General features: G+C 42.0%; 1 protein-coding gene across 2 annotated transcripts in view; it reads left to right on the top strand.

Moving 5' to 3' along the window:
• LOC118986183 (cytosolic beta-glucosidase) overlaps positions 1–14243 on the top strand; it is a 97687-nt gene that overhangs the window by 27573 nt on the left and 55871 nt on the right. For both annotated transcript variants that reach the window (XM_037044985.1, XM_037044995.1), the window contains exons 2-3: positions 3012–3239; positions 13428–14224. In XM_037044985.1, coding sequence (XP_036900880.1) covers positions 3012–3239; positions 13428–14224 — 1025 coding nt within the window. The remainder of the gene's footprint in view (positions 1–3011; positions 3240–13427; positions 14225–14243) is intronic.

Raw genomic sequence — 14243 nt, 5'->3', positions numbered from 1 at the left:
CAATGTTTTAATATTTCATTTTTGTTAACTTTTAATATGTTCTGGCGACCACTCTTATGCCTTCTTTAACCCTTAAGTTATTCAAGTGTACCTTTTCAGACATCTGAGCTTTGGGGTTTTTAATGTTCTTTAAATATCAAATTCTCATCTGATTTATTAGATTGTCACATGCATTTCCAACCTTTTGAAACTTACGGAGTTTTTATAGATCAGTTTGTACTCAACTTTCGTAATGGTGTTGTCTGCTTGAAAAGAACGGAGTGTGTTCTTCAGCTGCTGTGCTCACTATTGTGCAGTGTCATTTATATCAATTAGATGGAGCTTGTTAATATCTGCCGTCCTTACTCTCTCTGTTCTCAGTTACCAAGAGAGGTCTTTTTCTATCAAGGTTATTCTAGCTACATAAAATGAGTTGAGGAATTCTTCCTTTTTTATTTTCCGGAATAGTTTGTAGAATAGTCAAGTTTTTTTGTTCTGTTTTTTAAGTGTTTGGTAAAACTCACAGTAATGAAAATCTCCCATTATAAGGCAGGTTTGTCGATGTCCCTTTTCGCTTGTGTCACATGTTTTGAAACCATATCCTGGGTGCACACACATTTAAAACAGTGCTGTCATTATGCAGTGACCACATCATCTTCATTACTGCTTTCCTCCTTGAAGTCCTTTACTTTCTTTGGCGGGGGGAGGGATATTTTTCATCCATATTTTGACTTTTAGTTGTCTATATTCTTATGTCTTAGGTGAATTGGTAAAAAGCATGTCACTGAATTTTAAAAAATCTAGTCTGACCATGTTTCTCTTTTATCTGGGGATTTCAGTCCAGTGACTTGTATTGTTGTAAGTGGTAACTTATGCCTTGTCCTGCCATCTTAGTTTATGCTTGTATTTTTCTTACCATGTCTGTGCTTATTTTTTCCCTGATTTTCTTGTTCTCTTTTTGACCTACTTAGTTTTTCCTGTCTGGCATAATGGTGAAGAGTGTGGGCTCTGGAAATCAAATGTTATTAGTAGCCTAATTTTATAATTCCCAGGCATGTTGCTATATGTTTACCACACATGTATAGATTCAAAACTATGTGGGTTGTCTTAGATATTTTGAAATATGCAAAACATAATCAATGCATGGTATATTTATTTTCTTTGTGATTACAGACTGAAGTCTATTATCTTAGAGCAATTTTAGGTTTGTAGAAACACTGAGCAAAAAGCACGGAGTTACCAGACAACCCCTTCCCCGTTAGCCCGCTGTTAACATTTCCCATTAGTGAGCGATGTGTGTTGTGACTGATGAAGGAATACTGATACATTATTCACCTGACTTCACATTTGTGGTTTTGACAAATGTATTGTGGCACACATCCCTCCCGACAGTACCATAAGGAATAGTTTCATTGCCCTAAAAACTTCTCGACTTCACTTATTCACTCTGTGTATATTCTTCTGAATCTTGATTTGTTGTTGTTGTTGTTCTTAAACGTTATAATTTTGAAGGTGTCTTAGTCCATTCGGGCTACTGTGCTGAAAGACCACAGCCTGGGTGGCTTATAAACAACAAACAGTTATTGCTCACAGCTCTACAGGTCGGAAGTTCCAGATCAGAGAGCCAGCGTGGCTGGGGGAGGGCCTTGCTTCACAGACAGGCTTAGAGAGCACAGTGGGGCCTCTTCTGGAAAAGCTGTCATGCTGTCAGTGAGGATCCTACTCCCTGGACCTAATGCCTCTGGAGACCTACCTCCCAATCCTATTGCACTGGGCATTAGGACTTCAACACACAAAGTTTAGGGGGTGCTAACCTACGGACCATAGCAGAGGGTCATCTGTCCTCTGATTTGTTCATTTTCACTGCGGATGAGTGTTTCCTCCCATTGGTACACCTCAAATTAAAACCTGTCCTGTTGTGAATAGGATATACGTTGTTTCCAGGGTTTTGCTAGTACAGGCTTTTCTGCCTCATGTCATCTCTTTGTGAAGGTATGTGGGGGTGTGTGCAGGGTATGCACCTTGTAGTAGAATTAGGGGGTCTTGAAAATTTAAAAATTAAACCTTTATACCTCCAAATGGTTTATAGCTACCTCTTTAAACAAAATTTCCATATGAACAGATATTCCAAATTAATATAATTTTTACTTTTTTGTTCCCCTGATGTGCAACATTCTCTTACTTCTGAGCTTAGTCATAAATCTATTTTCTTTCTGTTCTCCCAATCCCCACCTCAATGCAATTCACCTTGATGATTCAACGTTGCCTTTACGTTTCAGTCTAGAAGTCACTTCTGTAAGGGACTTTGGACTGGAGTTCACATCTGGGTAAACACCCCTCCTTGGTTATCTTGCAAAGGCCTTTGGGTGGGCTGTTTCCATCATTACCCATAGCTAAATTCCTCAAAGACAGGAAGCACATCAGAGTCCCCGTCCCCCTCTGCTCACCACCGGTGTCCCCTCTGCTCAGCATAGTGACTGACATATCACATTGTGTGAATGACTGAATGCAGGGTACCAATACTATGTCAGCAATGGTGGGAACAGGCACCTTGCCCACCAATAAGGGACCTGGCCATCACAGGCTCTATTGTTACATAACAGGAGAATAGACTTCAAGTGTACAAGGCCAATGATAAGAGCTTGGGACTCAGTCATGCCCATCGAGGACAAGGCGTGTCAGTCATGGCCAGGAGAAATGTTCACAAGGCAACGTTTTCCACTCAGACACTATAAGCTAGAGTGTGCCTCTGTTGACCAGCCGAGAGAGAGATCTTCAGATAATGAACCATGAAGTTCTGCTATGCGGCAGCACTGTGCAATAATTTTTCATTTGCCACCAGTCAGCTTCAGGGATCAAGGGCAGCAAAACACACAATCCACTCATGCATGTTATTTTTAAGGTACATTTTACAGTTATAAATATGGTACATTGAGTTAATGAGGTATTTTCTTTGGGCGACAAATATTTACATTCCACACGGGCCTCTTGATGTCGAGAGTGTAACTGCTTGGTTTTCCTCCCTTTCTCAGGAGGCTGGGATGCAGATGGAAAAGGCCCCAGTGCCTGGGACACATTCAGCCATCAGGGAGGAGAGAGAGTTTTCAAGAACCAGACTGGCGATGTAGCTTGTGGCAGCTACACTCTGTGGGAGGAAGATTTGAAATGTATCAAACAGCTTGGACTGACTCATTACCGCTTCTCTCTTTCCTGGTCACGTCTGTTACCTGATGGGACGACAGGTTTCATCAACCAGAAAGGCAAGTGTTTCTTAAAAATAGAAGGTTGCAGCTTTAATTCAAGGTTATTGCAGCAGCCTGGCATAATTAATCCAGTATGCTGTTCTGCAGGGTAGCTTTGAAAGTGCATGTGTTTTGGAGCAATTCTGGGATACACTGTTTGAAATGGGCTCGCGTTAGCTCTCTCGGTGATGTTCTTTTTTCCCTTAACTGCAGATCTCTGTCGGGAGGGAGGAGATAGAGTGGAAGGAAGAGGGTTGGAATAAATGTTTTATGTATGGTATTGTTTGAGTGTTAACCCGAAGGCGAGTTTTCAAAAGTTGTATATAAATTATCCTCAGTTGTGTTACCCTGGGATGGGGTATGAAAAGCCCTGGAGAACTTGAGGTGAGTCCAAGCATTTCAATAGGAGCTGAATTAATGGCGCTAAATGCCCAGCACCAGGGAATCTGGAGTCCACTTACTTGGGGTTAAGTAATAACTGCATCACTTCTTATCTATGCAAGCATCTCTTGGTGCCTCAGTTTCCCTACAAGTACAGAGGGATACTATAATAGTCCCTGTTTTAGAGAGTTGTTAGAGGATTAAATAAAATAATTGTTGTGGTCTTTACATTTGCCTGTATATCATAAAATCCTTCAATAAGTGTTAGCTATTATTTGTATTATGCCTTGTGATTCAACAGATTACGCCCAATTTGAAAGATTATTCTTGATGAGGCATTTCACATACATTTTCTAAAATGTAGAATTACCACATTTTACAGAGGTGCATGTCCAAATCCACATATTTTGTACATGGTGGGTCCAGAATTAAATCTAAGGTCTGGCTGCCTCTTCCACACCACAAGGCTGGCCAGTGATGAGCTGAGGCAGACCAAGTTTGGCCTGCCACCTATTCTTGTCAGTCAAGTCATGTGGCAACAACCCTGCCCAGTCATTACATGTTGTCTGTGGCTGTTTTCCCGCTACAGTGACAGAATTGACTAGCTGGGGCTGACACCTATAGGCTACAGAACCTAAAATATTTGTGAGCTGGTTCTTTACAGGGAAGTTTTGTGACCCCCGCACTACAACATAATTGCTTCTTAATAAAGAACCTTTATGGCTACTTTGTCTTGGCAAAGATCTTATGCTATTCCCCGGGGGTGGGACTAGGTGAGACAAGGGAAGTGCGTAAGTCCCTCATTTACTCTCAGGGGCTCAGAAGTTCGAGACGGGCCCTTGCAGGAACCCGGGGGAAGGCACCTGCTTGCCTCAGCCCACACCCAGCCCACAGGGCCTTCATGAATACTAAGGACTTCCTTCTGAGTAAGTGACCTGACTTCCTACATATTAAGAACAACATGAGATAACCAGTCCTAGATAGACGCGTGCACTCACAAAGCTCATTGAACGTCAGGTGGGATCTCTCCCTTGTGATGCGGAACCATGACTCACAGACTTACCTTCTGCCTCCACCCAATGGGAACAACACAGGATGAGCCGGCCCATTGTTCCATTCGGAAGCCCTCAGCCCCATTACTAACTGCTGCTGGTTGAATGTCTACTTTCTTGACATCACTGGCCAGTTTTATTGATTGGGAATAGAACTTAAGGTGCTGTTCAGTTTTAAAGTGAACTCATACTTTTCTACCCTCCTGGCCCATTTTCTGTACCCTCTCTCCCCTCTAGTACCACATACCGCCAAGGACTGGAAACTCAGGGAATCTTTTCTTTGCTTTCTCCATCTATTTGGTTGCCAAATATGATCCATTCTGCATATGTCTCTTTAACTTCTCCACTCCTAGCCATCTTCTCTGCCCCTGCCCTGGTTTAGGTGTTTACCCTTCTAATCAAGGACTTTTGGATATACCCTTGATAAGTCTATTTGCAGTCAAACCTTGGATCTCAAATGTCTCCTGTCTTGAAAAATTCAGTTCTTGAATTGTCCATGGAAAAAAAAAAGTCTTGGTTCTTGAACAAAGAGAACTTGAAGTCTTGGTTGTTGAGCTGACAACCCTTTCATACGGATGCAGTGGAATCTCAGTTCTCAAACTTAATTTGTACAATTTGCAATTGAAGAGATAAAAAAGAGGGAAGGGAGGGTATTCCTACTTCACTGATCAAGGAAATGCTTGGGAAATGGGGAGAAATGCTAAGTTTTATTGAGAAATATCACCCTGACACAGAAGTAGCAAACCGTGCAATAAACTTGTTCAATGACAATGCAGTGTTTCACTCCAGGCAAGTGTTAAGACGCAGGCAAAAAACAAACATCACTAGATAGGTTTTCAGCGAGGCCGAGGCCCAGTGAGCCTGAAGCAAGTTCTCCTGGAGCAGAGAGACAGAAAAGCCCCTGGAGAACAGATACCTGACGTTTTAAAGGAAGGGGCTCCCCTGTCAAACCATAGCAGCTCTCCATCCTTCTCCCCTCCTCTCCATATTCGGTCATCCATCGCTCTCAGCATTAAAGGTTCATTTTAGTGTGTACATAAACTTTCAGTTTTGATTGTACATTTTATTTCTGTTCTGTAAATTTTCATTTACATCTCATGTCCTTTTTGTTTGTAAAGTGTTTAATTCATAGATTAAACAGTGCATTGGACATGTACTGTATATAAGAAAGGTTAAAACAGGGCATCGTGTGGGGGGTCTGGAACAGATGAATTCAATCCACGTCATTTCTAATGGGAAAAATTGATTTGTTTTTTCCAACAAATCGCTTCTCAAGCAGCCTTCCAGAATGAATTAAGTTTGAGAACTGAGGGTCCACTGTACTTTTATTCTCTTTCTTTGTCTTTTAATTCTTTATACAAAATGCTACCACAGTAATCTTTCTGAAGCTTGGCCCGAGTCATCTGGCTTACATCATTTATGTAATTGCTACTAAAAACAAAGCAATCTGAAAAAAACATTGAGTCACCCCAAGCCTCAGTGTACAGTCTATGCTCCTTTATATACCAGAATGTTACGTGGAAGTATAACTCACCTTTGACTCCTTACAAGCTGAAATCCCCCCACGCATATGACCCATGCAATTCCCTAAGCACACAGCCCACCACCCATTCAACACACTACGTGAGTTTCCACCTCTGTCGGAATGTTCTCACTCTGCTCTTTTTGCCTGGAACGGCCTTTCCTGAACTCACAACTATACCCTCTGAATGTCTACCCTCCTGTTAAACCTAGCACAAGTATTTCCTCTTTTAAAAAACATCCTCTATTCCAAGACAGAAGAGATCTTGTTTTCTATTTTCATTGCACTTTGTAGAACTCTTAGGGTATTTCTCACATTCTTCCCTGTAGTGTTATTGTTCTCCCTGATATATGGAACATATGAGTTGAATTCAATTCAACAAACGTGTGGTGTGTCCTCACAACGTAGATGGAAGACAGTCTCTCCAAATTGCTTACGGTATCGTGGGAGGTAATTCTGCCTTGTTCAACCCTGTGACCCGGTCCAGTGCCCTGCAGGCAGGAATTCAGGGAACACTCACTGCATGTAATTCAGTGAGGTCAATGGCAATCATAAAACTCAGTCTAGGAAGGGTTGCCTTTTATTGAGTGTGTACCATGAGCCACTCACAGTGCTCATATTGTACTTGTTTTTGTAGCTTTAATTCCCCCAATAGCCCATGAGTAAGGGGGCTGTCCAATCAGAGGACAAACTGGGTGTAGTTCTCGGCATAAATCTGCTAAGATGACAGGTTTCGATGGGGCTGATTCAGCCCACATCTGTCTGATGTTAAAAACCTGGAATCTACTAGTCCAGACCCATTTCTAACTTCACCAAATGACTTGTATTCTTTGTGCAGCAGTTTTCCTGTTGGTAAAATGAAGTGGAAAACACTCCATTGCTACAACTCTGCCCGCTGTTCTAGCCTACGATTTCAAGAGTTCAACTTTTCACTGGACAGAAAAATTACAAACAGAATAAAAACATAACCCACCAGCTTGTAACATAAGCCCATAATTCCTTATCTGAAATTCTAAAACCCAAAAGCCTCCAAATACTGAATCCTTTTTAGCAAGTTTAGTTTTAAAACTAATTTGGCAGCAAACGCTGACCTAAATTGATGTGAAAGATTTTTGTCACCTCAGTTTGTTCTGCTCAATGATATTTACCATACATTTTAATGCAGAAATAGTAAGAGATACTGACTCATATACCACAAGGAGTGTTAGACTTAATATGTGGTGTTTCCTTTCTAAGATCCAAACATTTTGAACACATTGGCCACCCTGATTTTCAGATAAAGGACTGGGGACCTGTACCAGTATCAACAGATCAAGCTGTTTAAAATGCACTGAAGGTGTCTGGAAGTTCACAGGACGAGCTGCCACCCGGCAGTCCAAGGGCCGGAAGCCGAAGAGCTGCAGGGGGCGCTGGTGGGCGGAGTGGAGTCACAGGGGCCCCTGAACAATGTGGGGAAACCATGCGCGCAGATCTCACGTCAGGGTCACGTGCCCCCCAGTCCTGAGCTTTTTCTGTTTGCCCAGCTTTTGTAAAACCATAGCTGATTAATAGCTCAGACTTTTCCATGAGCACGAGGGCACTGGAGGTCCTTTCTGGAGGCCGACTCTCAGTAAGCAGCTCCTCACGCTTGTGCAGTGATCTGTTGAAGTCACTGGAACCGTTTTAACTCAGAAAGGCCATCGTTTGGGGTTTTTTTTTTCTTCTGTTTAAATATTTCCTCAAAGAGCACATGAAGAATTGGTAATCCCTTGTCACTGTTCCTTCTAAGGAACCCCTGTGTGTGTTTGACTTTCTGTGTTAAAGCTTGATTGGAAAAGATGTTTGGAAACTTATAAAATCCTATGTTCCTAAATTGAAAAAGTATTTTACAAAATGGAATTGTTCCACAGTCTTTCTCTTTCAAATGTCAAGTTTTCAAGATTTAACAAGAAGAGGTTGAGCTGGCAGCTGAAATCACATATTTCTGTATTCTCAGGTGCTCAAATACCTTTTCTATCTGCCACAAATTCAAGTTTCAGGTGATGAGTAGGAGACCCATGCATTGGAAATAAAAAGGAATGCTCATGTAGAATTTCTTGTTCACTTTGAGATTTAAAATATGAGCACACTGAGCAGGAGTGTTAACTAAATGAATGAACAACAGAAATCTTAGTAATCTCTTACTCTGTGTTGGGCATTGTAGCAGGCTCCCTCCCCAAATCTGTCCACCTCCTAATTGTTAGAAGCCGTGAATATGTTATCCTACCTGGGAAAAGAGACTTTATAGACATGACTGAGTAAGAATCTTAGGATGGGAAGATCATCCTGGATTACCTGGGTAGTTCCAATGTAATCCCGTGCATCCTCGCAAGAAGATGAAGTGGAGGGAAGATACCAGGACTGAAGGGGAGCTCAGAAAAGAGAGATGTTACAGTCCTGGCTTTGCAGGTGGGGGCAGGAGCCTCTAGGGGCTGGAAAAGGCAAGTGGGTGAATTCTCTTTTAGAGCCTCCAGAAGGGACGTGGCCCTGCTGACAACAGTGAGAACCAGTTTGGATGTCCAATGTGCAGGAACATAAGATAATACAGTCACGTTGTTTTGGATGCTGAGTTTGTGCTGACCTGTTGCAGCAGCATCAGGAAACGAAGGCAAGCAGCGTGCCGAGGGGACCTAGGGCAGTGACAGAAACGGGTGGTGTGGGTCTAGAGGGGTGGACTCAGAGAGTCGTATGTCTGACACATGGCAGCCTCTCTATCACAATTAACTCTACACGTGTCCATTTATAGTTTGCCTAGTAGGATTCCGGCTCAGTTATTTTCTGTACCAAGACGTCATTTTTGCAAGTTCCAGCCACATTGCTTTCTTGGGAAATTTTCCCAGTTTCTTTGTTCTACACAACCCTGCTGCACTCCCGGCCACACCTGCCTGTGGGAGGGAAAGACTTCCCTGGGACTTTTCATTTGCGTAACTCCATGGAAAAGGAGTATTTTGCTCTGTTGCTTTCTTTTCTCCGGGATGTTTGGAATTAAGGAGCCAAGAGGCCGAGTTGATTGGTGGTTAGCCTTGGCAGATGGGGTGGCCATTTTGAGACCAGGGCCAACTGGAGGTGTTGAGAAAACTGGTTCTGCGAGAAAGGCATGTAGTAGGTGTACCGAGAAAAGTGGGAGTGGGAGAGACCAGAATTTCCTGAGATGCAAAGATATTCTCAGCCTCTAGCTTCAGATCCCTTGAGTTCCACTTGTAATCATTCTCTGTTACTGGGCCTATGATTTCTCTAGATCATTTCAAAGAATGTTCACTGCATCCCATACCAACCAGATACTGGTCCCTACTCCACTTTTATATTTGGTTTAAACTGATTTTTTTAAATATCCAAAAGATCTTTATCTCAAAAAACTTTATATTTTCAAAGATTAAATTAAAAAATTGTTTTAATTGAAACAAAGAACCTGGTAGTAACAATGTAAGAAGGCTATGGAAGTTTCAGTACTTAAAATTGTCAATCCTCTACTAGTATCCAGATATAGAACATGGTCTAAGTGACAGTTGAAGTTTCAAGATCCCTAGATTGGTAACAGATGATCGTTTGAAAACACACCTTTATGCAGAGCACTGTTCCAGTCTGGGAAAGCTGAAGAACCCTCTGATGATTTTTCCTCTCTGATACTTCCTACACTCACGAGGCGCTACTAATATTCCTCTTTTACAGAAGAAGAAACCCGGCTGTAGAGAGGCCATGCGTTCTAGCCATGATCTTTTGACTGAACTGTCTGCCTCTGGAGCTCTGCCCTTAGACACCTTACTCCACTGCATCATGGGAAAGTTTCACTACAACGCCAAATAAACTGTACAACCGAGGAATAAAATGCTTTATCCTAGGATGTTAAATACTAACTGCGCAATGTTTTGTTGCTCTGACACACCAATCAGTGAGAAAAAATTTACTTAATTTTTTTAATCTTCAATTAAACTGAAGGTTATCATGTTGTTTGAATTACAATGATTGCCATCATTAATGGTTGTGCCATATCTAATGATGCCTACCGAAGGTAAATCGTTGGTTCCTCCAAAAAAGAAACCAAGAAAAGAACCTGATGTTATGGGTCAGCTCTAAAGTGTGTGATTACTGGGGCTGGCAGAGGAGAGCCACAACAGGTCTGGTTCTGAAATATCAGTGTTCTGAAACACCCAGGCTTTGCAGTGAGACAACTTGGGTTCAATGTTGGTGCTTTCTTTAAGTCTTCTTCTAATTCTCTCTGAATCCTAGCTTTCTCTAATGTTGATTAAGGATAAAAATACCCACCTCTTGGGCTTAAGTATGAGTGTAATAAATAAAAGCTGATATTTTAATATGCAAAGCCAGTGGAAGGAATTGACTATGTGAACCTTAACACATACCAATTCCAAATGACTCCATTAAACCATCTTTGCATATCATCCCATTTTACAAATGAGGACCTGGGGTTTACAGAGGTCCAGAGACGGGATGGTGGGGTGCTCTTACACTGAGAGAGGACAGAAAAGTTTTATAAATTTTGGAGAGTGCACTCATTTTCTATTGATGCTGGAACAGATTACTACAAACACAAATGTATTACCTTAGAGCCCTGTCAGTCAGGAGTCTGACACAGGTTTGGCCAAGGTGACTACAGGGCTGCATTTTTTTTTTCTGAAGGATCTAGGGGAGAGCCTGTTTCTCTGCCCATTCGGGTTGTTAGGAGGATTCAGTTGCTTGTGGTCACAGGACTGAAGTCTTCATTTCCTTGATGGCTGTCAGCTGAGGACCATTTTCAGAACTAGAGGCCACCTGCATTTCTTGGTTCGTGGCTCCCACCCTCCATCTCCAAAGTTGGCAGTAATGGGTTGAGCTTTTCCCAGCCTGTCATCCCTCCTGTGTCTTCTGCCATTGCATCTTTCTGACCCACTCTTCTGCCACCCACTTCTACTTCTAATGACTCTTGTGGCTAGATTCGGGCCAACTGAACAAACGAGAGGAATCATCCCAACTCAAGATCCTCAACCTTACTCATTTGCCAAGTCCCTTTTACTGTGGAAAGCATCCTGTCCACATGTTCCATGGGCTAAGACATGGGCATCTTTAGGGGCGGAGAGCTTATTCTGTCTACCAAGTGGGAAATGGCATTTAAATGGGTCATCCAAGTACAGAATTGTTATACATGGTTCACATTATGTTCTAGTTGGCAAGATAAGTGAACTCTTGTTCAAAATACCACTTTTAGAGACACACAGGCAGACAACACATGACCTCGCATAATTTGGCTTCTGTTTACCCTGCTTACCTCTCACCATTCTTATTCCTCTTCACTGAGCTATATGCTCTCCTTATACCAAACTGTCAGTTCCCAGAAAAATCCATAGTATTTTAGGGGAATAGAAATGCAAATGGACAGTAGCTCAGCCATGTATGATGATAAGACTCTGACCCACCTAAGAAGCCCAGGAAGGTGAACTAGAGCCTCTGCAGTGGTCACCCCAGATAGTCAGAACTTGCTCCACAACTGCCAGCCTTCTCTGTTTGCAGGCTCCCCTGTCCCCAGCTTTCAACTCGGGACCAACCAGAGAAAGCCACATATGCCCCCAAACTGAGACGCCCCACTTCTGCCCTGTGCCAACAACCTCTAATCAGCACGTATGGCCCCTCTCCCCTCTTCCCTGACAGCCTTTGAGTATCTGCCCAGTGATTATGGCTGATTCCCTTACTCTAGCAAGCTCTGTTCACATTTGGGTGTATTTTTTTTCCTTTTCACTTCCATACCTGCTTTGGTCTTCTGACATTTGCTTTCCCTTTTTCTCTTCCTGGATCACTCCTTCTCTTTGCCTTGTGTGGGTACTTTGAATTCATCTTTTAATATCAGCTTAGATGTAACGAATGGCAACAGTAAAAGTAATAATTATTCTGAGAATGATAGCTAACTTATATTAAGCCTTATCGTATGCCAAAAACTCTTCTAAGGAGGTTCAATTTTTTAACTCATTAAACTCTCATAATAATTATTAAAGTGGGTTTCTATTATTGTTTACATTTTATAAAAAGGGAAAGATAACTCAGAAAGATAAGGTCACTGGCCCAGGGCCACTGAGAGAGTATTGAAGAGCTGGCATTGAACTGATGTAGCTTGGCATCATTGTTCACTTTTGAAATGGTCATGATACATTGCTTTCAGAACAAATTTCAAATGTCCTCAGTTCGGGACGGGTACTCTCTATCATAGGCTTAAATAGCATTCTGTACTTCATCTTTGCTAATAATACTCTATTGTAATGATTTATGAATTTATTGAGTCCCCACTAAATTTTAAGCTCCCTGAGGATGAGGATAGTGTTTATTTTAAATATGTTTGGAAGTCTAGAGCATACAACTTCTCTATAAATGTGCATGTAAGAAATGAATAAACGAATGATGGACTAAAGGGGATGTATATAATGTCTGGATTGTCAGGTGTTTTTTTTTTTTAATTTGAGGATAGTAAGTTAAAAAAAAAAAAGAAAGGAATCCTATTTCTATGCACACTTTGAATGAAACACAATGCCAAAATGAAATTATAATGGTTATCCAGCTGAGAGCCAGAGCCAGGGGTCGTCTGTATTCCCAAGGACAAGGTCAAAATCTTAGAGCAGACTCCCCAGCCTGGTGATCCTTAGTGTCCTAGCTGCCCTGTATCCCACATTCTGGGGAACAGGCTGAGCTCTTGTTGTTGCTCAGTGTGTCTTTTTTCCCTAGACTTTTGAGACTGATGGTTCTGGAGAAGCACTAAGGCAGTTACCTGGTTCTTTTCTTTTACCTTATATTCAGTGCCATTGAGATTTGTTCATTCACTCAAAAAATATTTATTGAGTATATACTAAATTTCTCGTACTGTGCCAGGATTTGGAAAATCCTGAGGTAAAACAGATAGACAAATTTTCACTATAATGGGGTCTGTATTCTAGCACAGTGAATAGGCAAGTCCTGAATACAAACAAATAAATAAGTTGACCTCAGTGTGTAGCAATAACACAAAGTTATGTGATAGCAGTGTGCCCAAATGTATCCCGTTCTCCCACAAACACATCACCCACTCCCAAATCAGCCAGTCTTCCTTGGAATTTTTTTATATTTCCTCTCAGCCTTTGATTATATGTAGGAAGTAATAAACCTTATTTGAATGAACTTTATTTAGGAAATTATTCCCAGTCTCCTCCCTCTTAAAAGTTATTGTTAACATACTAAAAGTAACTTTTCTTCTTGTATATCTTCATTTCTTTTCCCTAGGAGTTGACTATTACAACAAGATCATCGACGATTTGTTAGCAAATCAGGTTACGCCCCTTGTGACAATCTTCCACTTCGATTTGCCTCAGGCCTTAGAAGACCAAGGAGGTTGGCTGGCAGAGGCCACCATTGAATCCTTTGATGAATATGCCCGCTTTTGCTTCAGTACCTTTGGGGATCGAGTCAAGCTGTGGCTCACCATCAACGAGCCTAATGTATATGCCCCGAGGGCGTACGACTTTGGTACGTTTCCTCCCGGTGTACCTCACCCGGGAACCGGAGGCTACCAGGCGGCTCATAATTTGATTAAGGCCCATGCGAGAGCCTGGCACAGCTACAATTCCTTATTCCGAAGAGAGCAGAAGGGTATGGTGTCCCTCACAATTTTTGCTGCCTGGATGGAACCAGCTGACCCCAACTCAGTGTCTGATCAAGAAGCTGCTAAAAGAGCCTTGGCATTCCACTTGGATTTCTTTGCTAAACCCATATTTATCGATGGTGATTATCCGGAAGTTGTCAAGTCCCAGATTGCCTCCATGAGCCAAAAGCAAGGCTACCCGTCATCAAGGCTCCCACAATTTACAGAAGAAGAGAAGAGGATGATCAAAGGCACAGCTGATTTCTTTGCTGTGCAATATTATTCCACTCGCCTAGTCAAGTACAAGGAGAATGATAAAGGAGAACTGGGTATTCTTCAGGATGCAGAGATTGAATATTTTACAGACCCATCTTGGATAAGCTTGGACTGGGTCTATGTGGTACCATGGGGAATCCGTAAACTATTGAAATACATTAAGGTAAATGCACATTTGTGTC

The sequence above is a fragment of the Sturnira hondurensis genome, unplaced genomic scaffold (genome assembly GCF_014824575.4).
Source record: "Sturnira hondurensis isolate 20B ecotype Veracruz unplaced genomic scaffold, ASM1482457v3 Scaffold0000780, whole genome shotgun sequence".
NCBI lineage: Eukaryota > Metazoa > Chordata > Mammalia > Chiroptera > Phyllostomidae > Sturnira > Sturnira hondurensis.
This window is presented reverse-complemented; position numbering and strand designations above follow the sequence as displayed.